Source organism: Zosterops lateralis (assembly GCF_965231275.1).
Source record: "Zosterops lateralis genome assembly, chromosome: 2".
Taxonomy (NCBI): domain Eukaryota; kingdom Metazoa; phylum Chordata; class Aves; order Passeriformes; family Zosteropidae; genus Zosterops; species Zosterops lateralis.
This window is the reverse complement of record NC_139763.1, coordinates 8,234,907-8,252,210: the sequence shown is the minus strand read 5'-3', so window position 1 is coordinate 8,252,210 and position 17,304 is coordinate 8,234,907. Positions and strand designations below refer to the sequence as shown.

At 40.9% G+C, this 17,304-nt stretch overlaps 1 protein-coding gene across 2 annotated transcripts in view; it reads left to right on the top strand.

Annotated features, from left to right (window-relative positions):
- The window catches only part of USP9X (ubiquitin specific peptidase 9 X-linked), a 97,142-nt gene that overhangs the window by 12,481 nt on the left and 67,357 nt on the right, over positions 1–17,304 (top strand). For both annotated transcript variants that reach the window (XM_083855332.1, XM_083855331.1), the window contains exons 2-4: positions 11,457–11,710; positions 15,296–15,441; positions 15,789–15,868. In XM_083855332.1, the coding sequence (XP_083711458.1) occupies positions 11,615–11,710; positions 15,296–15,441; positions 15,789–15,868 (322 nt within the window). In that variant the 5' untranslated portion in view covers positions 11,457–11,614. The remainder of the gene's footprint in view (positions 1–11,456; positions 11,711–15,295; positions 15,442–15,788; positions 15,869–17,304) is intronic.

Below are 17,304 nucleotides of genomic sequence, written 5' to 3'. Positions count from 1 at the left end.
GTGCTGTATCATACTTTAATTATTTACAATTAACCAAGCAGTAAATTGTGTTGATTTTATACTTTGTGTCAAAATTTCCATAATGTGTTGATAATGTCACAGCATATTAGACATAGAGACTACTACTGATTAATTAATTTTCTTCAGTACAGTGTTTGACATAGTTTAGAGAAGCCATTAAGTTTTCCATTGGGAACATGAAGGGAGCCAGAGAGGCTGAGCCTGACTTTTGCAGGTCAGTTTTAAACTCCACTTATCTACCAGAATCTTTACAGTCCAGCTGCAGTATTGACTTCAGGTGCTGCACACCACAGTGACACATCAGGTGCTGTGCATAAGCAGGGTCTAAGAAATAGTGCACAAGTAACATGTAAAAATAACGTTGTAGTAATATCCCTAATTTACCGACTGAATGACTTTAGCCAACATTTCAAATATTTATGGTCCTGAGTTTTGCAAAGCCTTAAGTGCAGTATATATACTATAAATAAGGCCATGTTTTCAAGCTGCAAGATGCCATTATCCTTCCCTTCACACACCTGAGAAAGAATGAAGGTAGCAAAAGCCATTCAGCACTTAGCAGTGGCCTGGTAAAATGCATGAATCTCTTCAGAAATTACAGAATCCACAATGTGTTTATGTGTCTCAGGAAGAAACCAAGGCTGGGAATGGCACTGAACATGAGTGAGGATTTGGACCTCAGTATGGTTTGGCACAGTCTTCCAAGAAGGCAATGTGGAAGGGTTATTTCCTTTTTATACTCTGTTCTGTAGGAAGAATTGGAGTTGTGAACAGTATTAAGTGGCTCTAGTACTTCAAAGGGAGTGTTTTGATTTAAACTTTTCTAATTAACTTTTTGATTTTTGTCTGCAGTTAGTATTATCTGTAATGCTGAGGCAGTTGGACTAGATGATCATTGGAGGTCCCATGCAGATGAACAATATAATTCTATTCTTAAATATTCCTGTAATTGGAGGGGGAAGTAGATATCTCATAATTTTAGCTTCATCAATCCTGCCTACGAAATTGTTTAAGAAAATCTGAGCTTTCTCTGGGAGCTCTGCAGCGAAAGAAGAAAACAACATCCAAGGGAGTTTTAGAGGTTTATCTTCTGTTTATCCTCTGCTAGAGCTGGGGTACAAAAGTTCTTAACAGTTATGAAGGGTTTGAGCCCCTCTCATAAAAAGAAGTGAGATATTCTGTGGATGTCTTTTGGAATTTACAAGACCCATGTTCTTCTCTAGTTAACAGTAGGACCTGACTTTGAGAGAGACATTATAGAAGCTAATGCAACCTAAAATAACAATAAAATCTTCCTGCATAAATTGGAGAGCTGAAGTTTGGGGTGTGCACTGTCAGTGGCTTCACCACAGCCCTCACAATATTTGATACAAACCCCAACATTTTTACCAAGTTAAAGGTCCGAGCATTTGATGATGAAAAAAGAAAGGAGCCTTGAACAGTGCCAGGCTTGGGCATCCACAACCTCCCTGGACAGTGTACCAGTGTCTCACCATCCTCAAACTAAAAAAATTCTTCCTAATATTTAACCTAAATTTCCCCTCTTTCAGTTCATGCACATTAGTCCTTTTCCTGTCACTGCCATTCCTGATGAAGAGTTTCTCTCCAGTTTCCCTGTAGATCCCCTTCAGATACTGGAAAGTTGCTGTGAGATCTCCACTCAACCTGCTCTTCTCCAGGCTGACCTGCCCCAACTTTCTCAGCCTGTCTTGATTAGGGAAATGTTCCATTGCTCTTATCAACTTTTTGTGGCCTCCTCTGGACTTGCTCCAACAGTTCCATGTCCTTATATTGGGGACACCAGGACTGTACACAGCACTCCCAGTGGGGTCTCAGCAGAGCAGAGTAGAGGAGGAGAATCAAAAGATGTTAGAGACTACCTAAATTTCTGTACTACCTTGTAACACATTTGACTGGTTAAATTAACAGGAAAAAACCAGAGTTTTAAAAAATGAACCTTTACGGAGTGAAATCAGAATGATAAACATGATTTTAACAAGCAGGAGTACATTTCCTGGCTAAACCCTTCACCTAGCAATTCACAATTTCATACTGTTAATATATTACCAATTACATAGATAAAACTATAAAATTACTAATAAATCTTCCACATGGCACATCACAGAGTAATGAGAGTTATCTGGTAAGCTTGGCACAATAAAATGTGTACTAACACAGCCAAGTGTGTCAGGTCATTTACCTAGGAAAAAAGCACATACAGAAAACTTTGTATGTATTGGTGAACATGGCAGAAAGCAAAGTTATTTTACAAAAGCAACTGCCTGTGAACACCACAATTGTATGTTTGCAGAAAGAATAAATCTTAGCACTGTCTTTTTAATATAAACATGTAATTTTGGTCACAGAACTAACTTTTACAGCCTTTTACATCTAGAAAAAAAAGCAAGTAGCCAAAAAGTTCTCCCTCCCCACCAATTTGCTTTCCCAGTGAGATGAGGGTGCAATGGGATGAATCAAATATCTGAGCCCATTAGAGAATGTGAGAGACCATCCATTGCCAAGGTAGCCTGGCTGTTCTGGGGTTTGCAACTATTTATCTACTCCCTTGCAGTTAGGGAATAAAGATTTCCTTTTAAGATTGCTGTTTCTATTCTCTTTGACTTTTGGGCTTATCAAAGAAGAAAAAGAACTGAGAAATCGGCAGACAAGAACTACACAGACTGTACTTTTAACTGGCACTTTCCTTTCAGAAAAAAAAAAAAAAAATCAGAACTGCCAATCAGGCACACAAACAAAATCAGGAAGAGCAGGAGAACCTACCTTTTCCTCCAGCTTTTCAGAAGAGGTGCAGCATTTCCTACACATGACATGGTATCTTCTCCTTGGTTCTGTAGCCACAAATTATAAATACAGTAAGGCATTACTCAAGCTAGGATCTTTTAAGCTGTGGACTACAAGAACAGAACCAATATATCTAAGTTGTGTTTTTTGCAGGTATTTTAACTTGTGATGCAATAAAACATTTGCTTGAATTAGCACACAGAGCTAAGGAAAGCCACTACCACCTATATATAGATACACTCTCAATTAAAAGTAATGTACATACAGAGAAACCAGCTTTAAACACAACTCCTAAAGCACAAATGATAAAGGGTAACATATGCAGTAAAAGTGTTCTTTGTACCAAGTGGAAAGGGAGGATGCTGAATGCATTCCCAGAACCCTGGGACTGTTTTGTGCTCAAGTTTATTGGGTGGTGAACTTTGCTCTGTAGCTTGCAGAGGTGTAGCTGTCACATCCATTTTTGAATTGAGTGAATCCAGGACCAAACTATGGATTTAATCATCAGAAGTAAGAGACTAAGTGCATTTAATCCATCTTCAGTGCAAACTTTAGACATACTATTTTCTTGAAGTAGTGATAAATATAATGATACAATAACAATTACTCCACAGATGATAAATTACCAACTGTGAATGTATTCCTTGTCCTTGCCTGAACTGTTCTACAACTGCCCGAAAAGGACTGGGTTTGCAGTTGGACCTGAAGTATCAACTCAATCCTAATTAGCTCTATTGCCAAGAACATGGTTTTTTGGGTTGCAGAAGGACAGCTTTGTGCATAAATAAATTATAGCCTAGTTGGAAAAAATATAACAGTGTGAATTTGGTCTGACTGAAACAAATGACATACTGAATTTCTTTGATATTTTTTGTTGTTTTAGTTTTGAAGGTGTTTCTTGCTGTAGCTTGTTCTATTAATACAAGGTAAAAGGAAGTCTTTCCCACTTCTTTGCATGTTTCATAGGGAATTTGAGAAAAGGGCTTTATAGTAAGGGAAAGTCATGGTTCAAAACATCTAGGCATTTTAAAATAGATTTTTGCATTTACTAGATACAAGTCACTTAGTAAGTTTGCTTTTCTTAGGTTCCAGTGTGTGCATATACCAGTGGTTTTTATATTTACTGGATTCTGTTCTTGAAAAGTCTGGGTTTTTTACTGTCACAACTAAAATTTTCATCTCCCACCATAAAAACCCATTTTATTTATCTACTTACCAGTGTCTTGAATGTAGTTTCTTCATTGCTGGGAAATGTTTAGACCAGTAATTTAAATAATAGAATTTTAGGGGCTGTACATTTATGTCCCTCTTCATTCTGTCACTGAGATACACTGAATATCCTTGAGGATGTATTTTGATATCAGTGAAAGCTCCTGAGTGAAGGAATGGCTGTACAGGATGAGAGGCCCAGTCTTGCTCAGCACTTTGCCTTGGGTAGCAGCCTGAGATGTGCACCTATGGAAAAGCCTGACAGCAGGGCCACAGCTCCCTGAGAGGAGCTCAGTTAATTGTCCTGACATTTGGTGGGTTTTTATGTAAGGCATCGACTGGGTGCTGTGTATTTGGGTTTGTCTCTGTTTACTGTCACATGAGCAAAACACCTCTTCAGAACAGGAGCTGAAACTCTTTATTCCACCTGGTAGCCAGAACTAAGTGTGTGATCTGAAGGCCTGACCTCTCCATTATTTGTGAGAAAATACCATGTGCTGGAAGTAGCCAGGGGTGCACCGTCTGACTGTTACATGTCCCAAAAATTACTGGCAGGTGAATGTCTTTTGGAGAAAGACACTGCTGCTCTCAGTTCCTTTTCAGGACCTGGCTTTCAGCAGTTACTGCTTTGAGGCAAGACAGTCCTTTAATGTAAAGGGTTTCCTTTTTTATTTAAGTCTTTTGGCAAGTTACTCCATGTGGAAGCACCTCTCCTCTGAAGACACACTGCCAGGCTTGGGGCTGTTCAGCCTGGAAGAGGCAGTGGGGAGACCAGAGAACCCTCCTGGTATTGAGAGGGGGCTCACAGGAAAGCAGGAGAGGGACTTATGGCAAAGGCATGTAGTGAGGGGACAGGGAGAATGGCTTTAAACTGAGAGCAGATTTAGAGTAGATGTTAGGAAGAAATTATTTCCTGTACTGAAGTACTGGCACAGGTTGCCCAGAGAAGTTATGGATGCCTCATCCCTGGAAGTGTTCAAGGCCTGGTCTAGTGGAAGGGTTCCTGTCCATGGCAGGGGGCTGGAACTGGATGGTCACTGCAGTCCCTCAGTCCCTTCCAGCCCAAACCATTCTGTGATGCTGTGAAACAAGTTAATGTTTTGAGTGTGTCAGCTTTGTTGCCTTGGTGTGCAGAGCCAAATCTTGTTGTCAGCCTTGGCTTGAATACAGTTTGTTTTGATTAGAATTTCTTGGGCTCCAAGTTCAGAGGTTCACTTTCTATTCTCTTACTGCTTGCTTAAGCTCATGTGGGTGCTGCATGTAGGAGCATCTTGTACAAGGTGAAGTTGGATGCTGTTAAGTAGGTGTGTCTTAGCTGAGCTTAGTCCAAGCACCAAGTTTTGAAATTAAAAAGAAAAGAGGCCTGAAAGAACTGAAGTGTGTTTCAGGAGATTCCCATTTATTTTGTTATTTGAATTTGAGGGCAAAGAGATTTGTTTGTATATATAGATGTTCTCAGTGTTCCAGAAACTTATGTTGCCAGTTGACTTAATTTCAGGTGTATGATGTGGAACAGTCACCAAAAAAAGTTACTTGAAGTAACCTATTTTTCCATAAGAGTAGTTTTAGTTTGTAACCACTACAATTGCTCAAATTCTGTCTTGTTCTGTACCATTAAGATATTAATTGCTTTGAACTAATGTTGGAACCTGATGCACTTGACTTAGTCTCATATACACTCACTTCTTTAGGAGGAGAAGGGATTTAAAAGGTATTTATTTGTATTTATTGTATTAAAGAGTATTTATTTTATTTTGGTAATATATGCTGTGTGAGATAACATCTTCTCATTGCTGCTTATCAGGTGTTTTTTAAATGTTGAAAGTTAGACACTTCTTGCTCTACTGAATAGTAGCTTAATGACAGGTTTGGCATTAATCATTGAATGGATTTCACTTTCAGTGCATGTCAGTGTAAATGAGTGAAATGCTGCGACCTCCAGTTCTCTATTCTGATTATGTAAATAATTTCCTCCTTTCTAAAAGATACAAGGCTCAGGGAGGAAAGAAAATGGAAAATGTGTGGGGGTGTGTATATATTGTAACTCCTGAATTAGGTCAGTGTTACAGATTTGTTGGGGGAGGTATTTCTAGTTGAGAAGTCGTTCTGGTTGAAATAAAGGAATAGGGTAGAAGTCTAGAATTTTTAAACTAGAATCACATCATAATCCTTGTGATGAGTCAGTACTTATTAAGGTTTTAAGAAGGCAGTTCCTGGAATCCTGTATGAAACAAATCAGTGATACCCTTCAACCCCAAATTTGTATTGTTGCTGTTAAGCCTTTTTGCAGTACAGCACTTGTGATGAAGCACATCTGGGAGCTCCCGTTTCATGGGAACATCATTCTGTAAATAAATGGCTGTATGCTTGTTAGAAAACTCTGCTGTTACATGCTCAGCAGACTCTCACTCTGGCATTCATTGTTACCACATGGCAAAGTAGATTTTGTGACATATGTCCTCACTTGTGTATAACCAGAGTACTTTAGTTAAAGGAAAAATAGGTCTGTCCTACTGGATAGGGCTTAGGTAATGTTCATGAATAATAAAATGTATTTTGAGGTCTGCCTCTGTCATCTGGCACCTTGCATTTGCTTTTTTTCTGAGACTCTATATTATAAGTAGGTAATTCAGGGGAATAGGCAGTTATGTATGGGGTATTTCAGTCACTTTTGAAGAGACTTTGAGAAACTCAAATGAAGGCCATTCTAGAAGTCAGCTGTATTAGAAAATTGTGTTTGTTCCTTTATCATTGCATGCTGGGATACCATCCTTTGTGTTTGCTGTGACATGTTACCATGTAACAGAGAATTGTGTACCTATTTGCTTCCTACCTGCCGCTTATCCAGGAACCCACATCTGATTTTTTTCCCTGACTTTTGAAAAGGTGCTTGATTTCTCCCCAAAACAAAATTAACCTATTCTTCCTCATAGATTCTCCCTCATAGGCATGAGGTTGCAGACTGTGGTGAGGTTCAGGTGTGCAGCTGTACTGATGGTTGAGCCTGGAAGCAGAGGCCCCTCCTGGAGGACACTGCTGTGCCTGGTGTCTTCTGTGTGGGCAGCAGGGGCTCTCTTGGAACGCTGCTCACACTGGGTGGTGCCTTCTGAATGGGGATCATACAGAGTCAAAAAATCTATAGTTGTCTTTTTCTGGGGCTACCGAAAATCCAAGGAGTCAGGTGGAGCAATGGCTTTCACTTAAAATTTAGTGCTGGATCAGGGTGACATAAGGAGATGGGAAAAACATGTCAAATAGGGATTTTCTCAGTTGGCATCAAAAGCAAGTGTCAGTGGGATTCATTTGACTCAGTCTTCATAGCCTCATGCACTGCTTGATTAGCAGTGGAGGAGTGAGTTTGTCACTTCACAGGGTTCTGTCTCCATCTTGACCTTGTGTTAAAACATCCATTGAAAGCTTTGGGTAAAGATGGTGATTTTTTTTTTAGTGTGGCTTATACCTGGTATAGATCAACCCTGGATACATGGATAGACTGGGGAATGAGGTACTGGAAGTGCTGCAGAAAGGGACCTGGGAGCCTTGGTCAATGGAGAGCTGAATGTGGGTCAGCAGTGCCCTGGCAGCCAGGAGGGACATCCCTGTCCTGAAGGGCATCAGGCCCATCATGGCCATCTGGGCAAGGGAGGGGATTGTCCCCTCTGCTCTGTGCCAGCCTCGCCCTGAGCTGGTGCACAACAATGTGAGAAAGACATGAAGTTCTTAGGGAATGTCCAAAGGAGGGCCATGAGGATGGGGAAGGGCCTTGAGGTGAAGCCGTGTGAGGAGCAGCTGAGGGCACTTGGTCTGTCCAGCCTGGAGGAGACTGAGGGAGACCTCACTGCAGTTACAACTTCCTTGTGAGTGGACGAGCAGGGGCAGCACTGATCTCTGCTCTGTGGTGACAGTGACAGGACCTGAGGGAATGGCCTGGAATTGTGTCAGGGCAGGTTTAGGCTGGGTATTGGAAAAAGGTTCTTCCCCCAGAGGGTAATTGGCACTGAACAGGCTCTCCAGGGCAGTGGTCACAGCACCAGCCTGGCAGAGCTCAAGAAACATTTGGTCAAAATTCTTGGGCATGTGGTGTGACTCCTGGGGATGGTTCTGTGTGGGGCCAGGAGTTGAACTTGATGATCCTTGTGAGACCTTTCCAACTCAGCATATTCTGTTGATTCTGGGATAGTGTGCTGAATCCAAAATCAGAAATAGTAGAAATGAGATGTATATAAAAACTACCATAGAGTATCCATTAGAATTCAGCTGGATGCAGGCAGTTTGAATTGTTCTGTTGGGCTGTCTGTACACTTAAAACCAATATGTCACTGCATCAGTTTACATTTGTTTATAAATTATCAAATTAATTTTAAATAGGTATAAAGGCTATTCTTGAGCTAAGCCAAACTGTGCCTTGGTGCATTGTAACTCTAAAAAATTGAAATTGAATAGTCTGAATTAAAGAAGTGAATGGGAATTTGAAGTTTCATGGTTAATTAGTTCTAGAGAGATTAAAGCAGTGGTGTGTTCTCCGTGGGCATGCAGTTTGATGTTTCTCTGAAACATAAATGGTAAATGAGTGGCTGAAAACAGGACTGGTAAACCACTGCCTTTAATACTGTTTAAATTGCATGAATTGGATTATGATTGCATTTACAAAAGTATGTTTGTATATTCTGTAATTAAAAGGAAAATACCTAAAAAAGGATATCCCTGCAGTTGAGATCATGCAGATACTACAAGAACCAGTCAGATGATTTATTGGAGATGGAATGTTTTTAGTTAGCTGCAGCATAATTTGAAGTTACTGTTGTGGGTCTTGAGGATGTCACACAATTGGGAGGGAGAAGTGATGAACTCACTTAGGAAGTCGGCCTTGTCTAATGCACATGACTAAAACAAGTGAAATTCTGTGAAAGCCTTGAAATACACTTTCCTGGGAATGTAATTAAGTAATATGCATGGAGAATCATGATTAGACTCTTAAGCAAGCAATCCCTAAATAAGAGGAAGAAAAATATAGATTAGTCCTTCATGTAAATGTTTTGTATTTATTAGCATCTACAAAATTAATAATATTTTCTTTAGATTTGGTTTAATTCTACGAATTTGCAAGAATTTGAGTAAATTGGCTATTTCAGTAGTAGCTTTCTTGTATCTCCTTGTTAAGTTGTGCTACTTGCCTTGAGCAGAATGGAATTTACGGGAATGCTTTGCCCACATCCTTCAGCTAAGTACAGAGGCAAAATGTGAGAGTAAATTCACACTAGTGTCAGTCTGTCTGACAGGAGAGCTGCAGTTTGTCCTGGTTCCCTGGCTGGCATAGGGGGAATACTCTCTGGCCTTGCGGTGCACCACTTCAGATAATTAAAGAAACTGAAAAATAGTCAGTCTTTGTACATTTGGTGGGGTTTTGTTGTTGTTTCCTTTAGTACTCTGAACCAGCTCACTTCATGATAATTCAGCCCAAAGCCTTAGGGTAGGGAAGAGATGAAATCAAGCAGCTTGTCCTTGGCATCAGCTATTGTGGAACTGCAGCTGCTGGTGGACACTTCTGTCTGCAGTTTAAGCCAGCCTGGACCAGGATTGCTGCTGAAATGAGCCGTTTTACCCTTTTCCTGCTGCTTTGTTACCTCACTCCTTGTGCCAGCACAAGTCGTTTATGTGGCCCTTGTGTGACCCAGCCCTGTTAAGGAAGAATGGTGGTGATTAAAGGAGGTTTCTCGTGGTGGTGGTTGGGTTAGGGCTGCAGAAAGGTGCAGTGAGAGTTGGCAGCAGTTTGATTTCACTGGTTTATGTGAGTACCTCAAAACCTCCATCAGGTAGTGCAGGGGAACTGACTGCATTGAACTGCAGTAGACTGCAGTGTGTGTGTATGTATATATATATGTGACAGGAAACTTACTCTTGCTGGAACTTTCTTTGTAGTGATCTTTATAAACATCAGTAGAAAACAATTAAATACTCAGGAGGCCATTTTTTAAAAAGTGTGGATTAAATACCAAATACATTAATTTTAAAAATTGCATTTCAAAAATCAGTTTCTTCCTAAAGTAAGTTTTGAGTTGGTAATGCATTTGTTCTGGACTTAGTAGGCTTACTAAGCCTTATGAATATGAATTATGAAAGCTAGAGATTAATTACAATGGACTGTTTTGAAACAATACAATTTTATTCAAAAGTGAACGTTATTCTAGTGACATTAATAGAGATGTCTAAGTTTGTTGGTGCTGTTAATATTGCAGACTGGGCAGAGGAGTTAGAGTGTATTCAGTCAAGTTTTATTGGATATGTAATGCCTTGCAAATTCACACAATGTACGAAAAGATTTTTAAATGTCTTGGAGTAAGATAACAGCATTGAAACTTAACTTGAGATGAGACATCATTATAAAACACTTAGGAATGTGCATAGTGTTACAACAGAAATTTCACTCCAGTTGTTAACTTGAGGTTTTGGTGATTGGATCAGGAACTCAGCACTGCCAAAAGCATCTTGCTGGAAGCTCATACAACTCTTTGTATCACCTTACTTGGCTTTTTAACTTTCTGAGAACTGTTTTTGTTTTATGTGGTGCTTGAAAGCCTGAGTTGCTCTGGGAAATTACATTTCAGCTTCTGTGGTTATACAATGCCTGGTGGTAAAGAGTGGAATTGCTGCTATAACTTAATGCAACTCTTTTTGTCTGTGAATAACACAGTGAAGTAGAAACACAGTGAATATGGAGCTGTTTGTGTACTGTTACAAGTTCAACAAATCTGATGTCACAGTTTTCTTCATATAATCTGCTAAACCACTTGGTGGGGATGTGATGGGTTTGTAGGGGACTGAAAGGCCAGTGGGCCCAGGCTTTCATAGGCACATGCTGGATAAAGGGAATACAGGTCAAATTCCCTGGGTGAATACTGGTGTGCTAAGAGGAGTTTGGCTGCAGGGTCTCTATTTGTCTCACTGAGGTAGAATCAGTCTCTTAACTCCCTCTGACATCTGCAGTTAGACTGTGTCAGGAGGAGAGTGTTGGAAAAGATTACAAATTTGGCTTTTTAGGCTCTTAATCAGGTCATTTCCTCATAGACCTTGAGCAGTACCTTGAATTCAGATCTCCTGCAGGAATTCAGGCACAAAAGAGTCAGAGTAAACAGCTGCACACATTTACTCTGCGCACAGAGTAAACAGCCACACATTTGAAATGTGTGTCAGTTTCTCAATGGTATAAAGGTGATTATAGGTGTAATTTTTACTTAGAACATTAAAATAGTGTTAAATATTTCAAATGTGACTTTGTCAGTTGTATTCAATAAAAAGAAATACTAAGTCTAAAATAGGAGATTCTCTATAGAAGTGTATTTGTTTCTGTAATGTTCTTTTACAGGTGCAGATTGTTTCCATGCATGTATTAATACAGGATATTGTCTTTTTTTTTCCCCCTCCAGGTTATGCAATGGTCTCTGCAAGATGGCATGTTCTTGAGTTGGAGCTTTTTAAGGCAAGCATATGCTGGTACTTCAACTTTACTAAGTGGACTATAATTTCTTCTCTCACATCAACTACATAAGCAGACAAAATTGCAAAGATCTGCCCTGTGTCGAGTATGACAGCCACGACTCGTGGCTCTCCGGTAGGAGGGAATGATAGCCAGGGCCAGGCTCCTGATGGACAGTCCCAGCCTCCCCTCCAGCAGAATCAGGTATGATATTAACAATCAATTCATCTTAAAATAAAGGAATTTGTTCTTTAGAAATAGCGTTCCTGAATTATTTGAATTTATTTCTGGAGATCTCTAGTTGAGTTAGACATTTTCGTGTGCATGTCTGGAAGTACAATATTTTGAGGGATGAAGGCAGTGGTATTGGCAGAGTAAATATGGTTAGAGAGCATGGCATGGTAAAAAATGCTCCCTTTTCAGGCAGTAGCGTAATTTTCGTCCTATTTTGGATGAGAAGCTTTCTTGGATTAATACCAGAAGCTTCCTCAGAACCACATTGTAGAACCTGCCACAGATTGGTAAAACCACACTACACCGGTGAGTTTGGTTTCTGCTCAGTTCTGCAAAAGCACTTTCTGGATAAAGCAGCTTACTCAGGTATCAGCCCTTACAGAGCAGCTGCATCCTGGTCTCTGTTCATTGTACTTTACTTCCTGAACAGCTTCTCATGTTCCTCGCTTTCAGAAGAAAAGCAAAAGCTTTCATATATTAGATCACAGTGTAATGATTCTTTTTTGTTGGGGAAAAAATACCAGAGAAGATGCTTTTAAACAATATCATATAAAGCCAGAACCATTTAAATGAAGAACCATTTGAAGAATGAATGAAGAATGAATGAAGAATTTGTTATTTAATTCAGTATGAAGATGGTATTTTTTTAAAATACCATAAGGTTTAGCGATTGCTCCTTCCTGAGAGTGAATTGTACTTTGATATGTGGGGTGGGCTGGCCCTGAACTGCCAAGGAAGTCTCCACTGTTGCTGACTCCCTCTGCCTCAGTGGGATGGGGAAGAGAATTGGAAGGAAAAAGTGATAAGCTGTTTGGGCTGAGATGAATGCAGTTTAATAAATGGAAGGGGGTAGGGGGAAACAAGTGATGCAAGTGCCATCACTCACTACCAGCTGATGGATGCCCAACCAGTCCCCAAGCAACAGCTGCCTTGGGAAAAAACCCCTTTGTTTTATTGCCAAGTGTGACGCTCCGTGGCATGGAGTATCTTTTGGGTCATTTCAGGTCAGCCCTCCGGCTGTGTCCCCTCCCAGCCTCTTGCCCTGCTAACTGCTGGGGGCAGAGTGAGCATCACAGGCTGGGTAAGGTTCAAAGAGACAATTGGTGGTCATCTAATACAGGCTCCCTGCTCAAGCAGGGTTCCCTAGTCCACCTTACTGGGAATTGTGACCGGACAGTGTATCTCCAGAGAAGGAGGCTCTACAACCTCTCAGGGCAATCCATTCCAGTGCTTAGTCAGCCTCACTATTAAGTTCTTCCTCATGTTCAGGTGAAACTTCGGTGTTTCAGTGTTTCCCTGTTGCCTCTTGTCCTATTGCTGGGCATCACCGAGCAGAGCCTTTTTGCAGATATTGATGTTGTCCCCTCTAAGCCATCTCTGAGTTAAATAGGCCCACTCCCCTCAGCCTTTCCTCAGTGAGATGCTTCAGTTCCTTCATCATTTTTGTCACCCTCCACTGGATCTGCTCCAGGAGCTCCATGTCTCTCCTGTACTTACAGACCCCAAACTGGACACAGCACTCCAGGTGATCCTCACTAGGGCTGAGCAGAGGGACAGGATCCCCTCCCTGACCTGCTGGCAGTGCTCTCCCTAAGGCACCCCAGGATCCCACTGACCCTCCTGGCTACAGGGACACGGTGCTGGCTCAGGGACAGCTCATTGCCCACCAGGGCCCCCAGGTCCTTCTCCCCAGAGCTGCTTCCCAGCAGATCAGTCCCAACCTGTCCTGGTGCCTGGGGTTGTTCTTCCCCAGTGCAGGACCCTGCATTTGCCTTTGCTGGATTTCAGGAGGTTCTGTGCCCATCTCTCCATCTTGTTGAGGTCGTTCCCAAGGGCTGCAGGTCTCTCTGGGGTATTGGCCCCTCCTCCCAGGCTTGTGTCACCAGAGAACTCACTGAGGAGGCATCTACCCTCACCCAGGTCATTGATGAATAATTTAAACAATCCTGGGCCAAGTATTGAACCTTAGGGGCCACCACTGGTGACAGGCCTCCAACTGGACCCTGTGCCACTGATCACCAACCTCTGGGGTCTGCCAGTTCTCAATGCACCTCACTGTCCCCTCACCCTGTCCTTGCTTCTTGAGTTTGTGAATGTGGATGCTGTGAGAGACAGTGTCAGAGCCTTGCTGAAGTTGAGGCAGAAAACATCTCCTGCTCTGCCTTATCCATCCAGGTGGCTGTTTCATCATAGAAAGCAATCAGGGTGGTCAAAGATGATTTACCTTTAGTGAATCCATGCTGACCTCTCCTGATCATCTTCTTGTCTTCCATGTGGGTAGAGGTGGCCTCCAGAGTGAACTGTTGCCACCTTTCCAGGGCTTGAAGTGAGGCTGACTGGCCAGTAGTTCCCTGGGTCCACCATCTTGCCCTTATTGAAGGCTGGGGTGATGTTTGCTTTCTTCCAGCCCTTACACACCTCTCCTGCCTCACTATGGTTCCAGCAGTTCCCTCAGCACTTGTGGGTGCATCCCATCAGGGCCCATGGACCTGTGGATATGAAGTTTAATTTTATGGTCTCTACCCAGTCTTCTCAACCAAAAGAAAACTTCCTTCCTCTAGACCTCCTCCCCAGTCTCCTGGCTGAGGCAGCAACAGGACCACATTTTCTTGTGTGTTTTTTTTTGGTTGTGATGTATTGGAAGAAGCCCCTGTTGTTCCTCTTTACATCCTTAGGCAGGTTTAATTCCAGCTGAGTCTTGGCTTTCCTCATTGCATTTCTTCATACTCTGACAAGATCCCAGGTGGCCTTTCCTGCTTCTACCTCATGGTATCTCCTGCCTATGTCTGAGTTCTGACAGGAGTTATCAAAGAGAAAAACAGGCCTTGAATCTGTGTCAGCACGGTTCACCAACAGACAAAACACTGGTGTGTTCCCAGTGCTGTTTTGGTCACAAATCCAAAACCCAGCACCCTACAGGCTGCTGTGAAGAAAATAACACTCCTTGCCAACCAGATGTGGTGCAGCAGGTGAAAAATGTTCTTGAGGTTTTGTCTTCCTAAGTGTTGCTCTTATTGTCAGTTCATGCTTTTTCTGTGTATGAATAATAAGCGACATCTGCAAAATGTGTTGTGTTTTGCATGGCCCATCAAAGTGGATTTAACAGTCATGTTCTTGGAGGTTGATTAGTAGATGGTTATAGTAGTGAGTGAATAATTTTTAGCAAACTCTTTAAGAAAGTGTTTTTCGTGTTTGTTCTGTGCTTTTGTTGAAAACTTACCTACTTAAAGTAATCAACTTTTCCGGACAAGATTCTGGACAAGTAAAAACTGGAGCTTCAGTGTATTTATTTCACCTTCTGGAAAAATGATCTGCTGAAAGTAGAAACTGTTACCACAAAAATCCCACTTTCTCACTGGGAAAGTGACTTGATTTTTAAACTGCCATGATAGAAAAAATATAGCACATTTTATGCTCTGTTTCTTGTTAATAAATCTGAAATCAAAATATTTTATATTAGTATGTGCTTGAGATGATTGTTTGGAATACATCATGATAGAAAACTGCCAAAACAAGTCCAGGTAGTACTTAAAGTATTTTTCATCCCAATTTTAGACTTCTTCACCTGATTCTTCCAATGAGAACTCCCCAGCTACCCCGCCTGATGAGCAGGGCCAAGCTGATGCTCCACCTCAGCTTGAAGATGAGGAGCCTGCATTTCCACACACAGACCTGGCAAAGTTGGATGACATGATCAACAGGTATTTTCACGCTTTTTTGTCAAGCTGTAGATGACTTGTGCAAGCGTCTTGATAGTGGAATCATAATTTTTGTATCTTTGTTTCACTGGATCTCTTGAAATGCTTTTTTTGTTGGGTTAAAGTTGTAAAGAGAAAGAAGCTTAAAGCAGAATGCATTTTTGTTTGGGTTGGTTAGTGTAATACTAAGGCTAGGCATAATACTAAGTGTATTACTAGTGTAATACTAAGTGTCAAGGCATTTAAAAATCTGTGTACTGAGCCTATATTTAAAAGCATTACAATGGGGCAAGAATTCTTGATTTTTCAGAAGCACAATTGAACTTGAGTTTATTTGTTTTTGAATATAGGCCTCGATGGGTTGTTCCTGTATTGCCGAAGGGGGAATTAGAAGTTCTTCTAGAAGCTGCTATTGACCTAAGTAAAAAAGGTAACTGAAAGACATCTGATTATTGCACTGGTGTGCAAACATTCTTCTTTTGAATCCCTGGTGAAGGCTTAAAAACTGTTAATAAATTCTGTTACAACCCTGGTCTAGAAGATTGTGTCAGAGTGCTATGCAAAATCTTCACAGATGAGAACTTTAAAAAAAGCCATTAATGTATTTAGAAACAGGTGCCTTAGCATGAGTAGGGAAGTTGAATAAGCTCAGAGACGTAAAAATCCTGTCATTCCTGTCATACCTGTTTTCTGTATTCACTTTGATATCAAACCTAGTGGGTTTGGTCTTTATAGCAGATGCTAAAACTCAAAGAATTCTAGTTGTTTTTATTTTTTAATAAGTTTCTAGTCTAGCTTTCAAATGTCTTGCCATAAATTTTTGTTCAGATTTGGCACGTGTGCACTTTTAAGAGTGTCAGAGAAAAGTTGGCATTTTAAACAGCATGGCTTAGACTAATAGTCCTACCAGTGCCTGCTGGTGTTTGGCTTGGGAGTAAGAGAGTTCCATATCAGAACAGTGTATGTGTTTGTTAAATTTGTGCTGGTCAGATTGACTGGTTTGCCATGTGTTCTGGAAAGTTCTGTTCTCCTGGGAGGTTGCTCGTGTTTGAATAATAACAAGAGTCACAGCAAAGTAATTTTTTAGGATGTCTGCACTTAGCAGCCCTTTGTGTTTCGAATATTGTGTCATACAAAGTGCCTGCTCTTTCTTCTGCATAGGTGCTGGCCCAGGACAACTTAATTTTCATGTTAATGAATGTTATTCTTAGGCAGATTTAAGACTAAAAATCTGATTGTGGTCATGATATTCTGGGTTGTCTCGATTGTTAAGTCTTTTTTGCCTTGGGAGCTCTCTGCGAAGGAACAAAAGTTATCGTGCATCCTTGTGATCCAGCACAGAATAATGACATATTGTTGCCAACACTGATTTATCAGCTGTAGTTGTGTTGGAATTGGTGGCTTTCTGTGTAGCTGGGTCTGGCAGGAATCCTCAGGCAAGTGTAGGATGTTCAAGGGATCACATCTGTTCTGAAGGAAAAAAAAAAATGCCAACTTTTCAAAAGAAAGTGCAGCCACCTTTGTGTCTGTGTTGTTGGAACAGTGCAGTAGAAAGAAATTATCTTCTTGTGATTTATGAGAGGAGATGTATGTTCTGCCAGCTGTTAAGTCATCTTTAAAAAAAAAAAACAACAAAACCTAAAATCTGTCAATGCAGTGAAGTAATAAGAGCAGAATGAGGCTTGTAGCTACTCCTGACATCAATGTACTTCCCCAAAGCATCAGGCTTAGTTGAAAGTTCCCCAAAAGAAAAGATTGTTTTTCCTCTTGAAGTTGTGAAAAACAGTGGAAACATATTCATATGCTTTTGCAGTTTAATTTTTATTAAATTGTTGGTGTGCAATTCTAAGAAGTACTTCTGTGTTG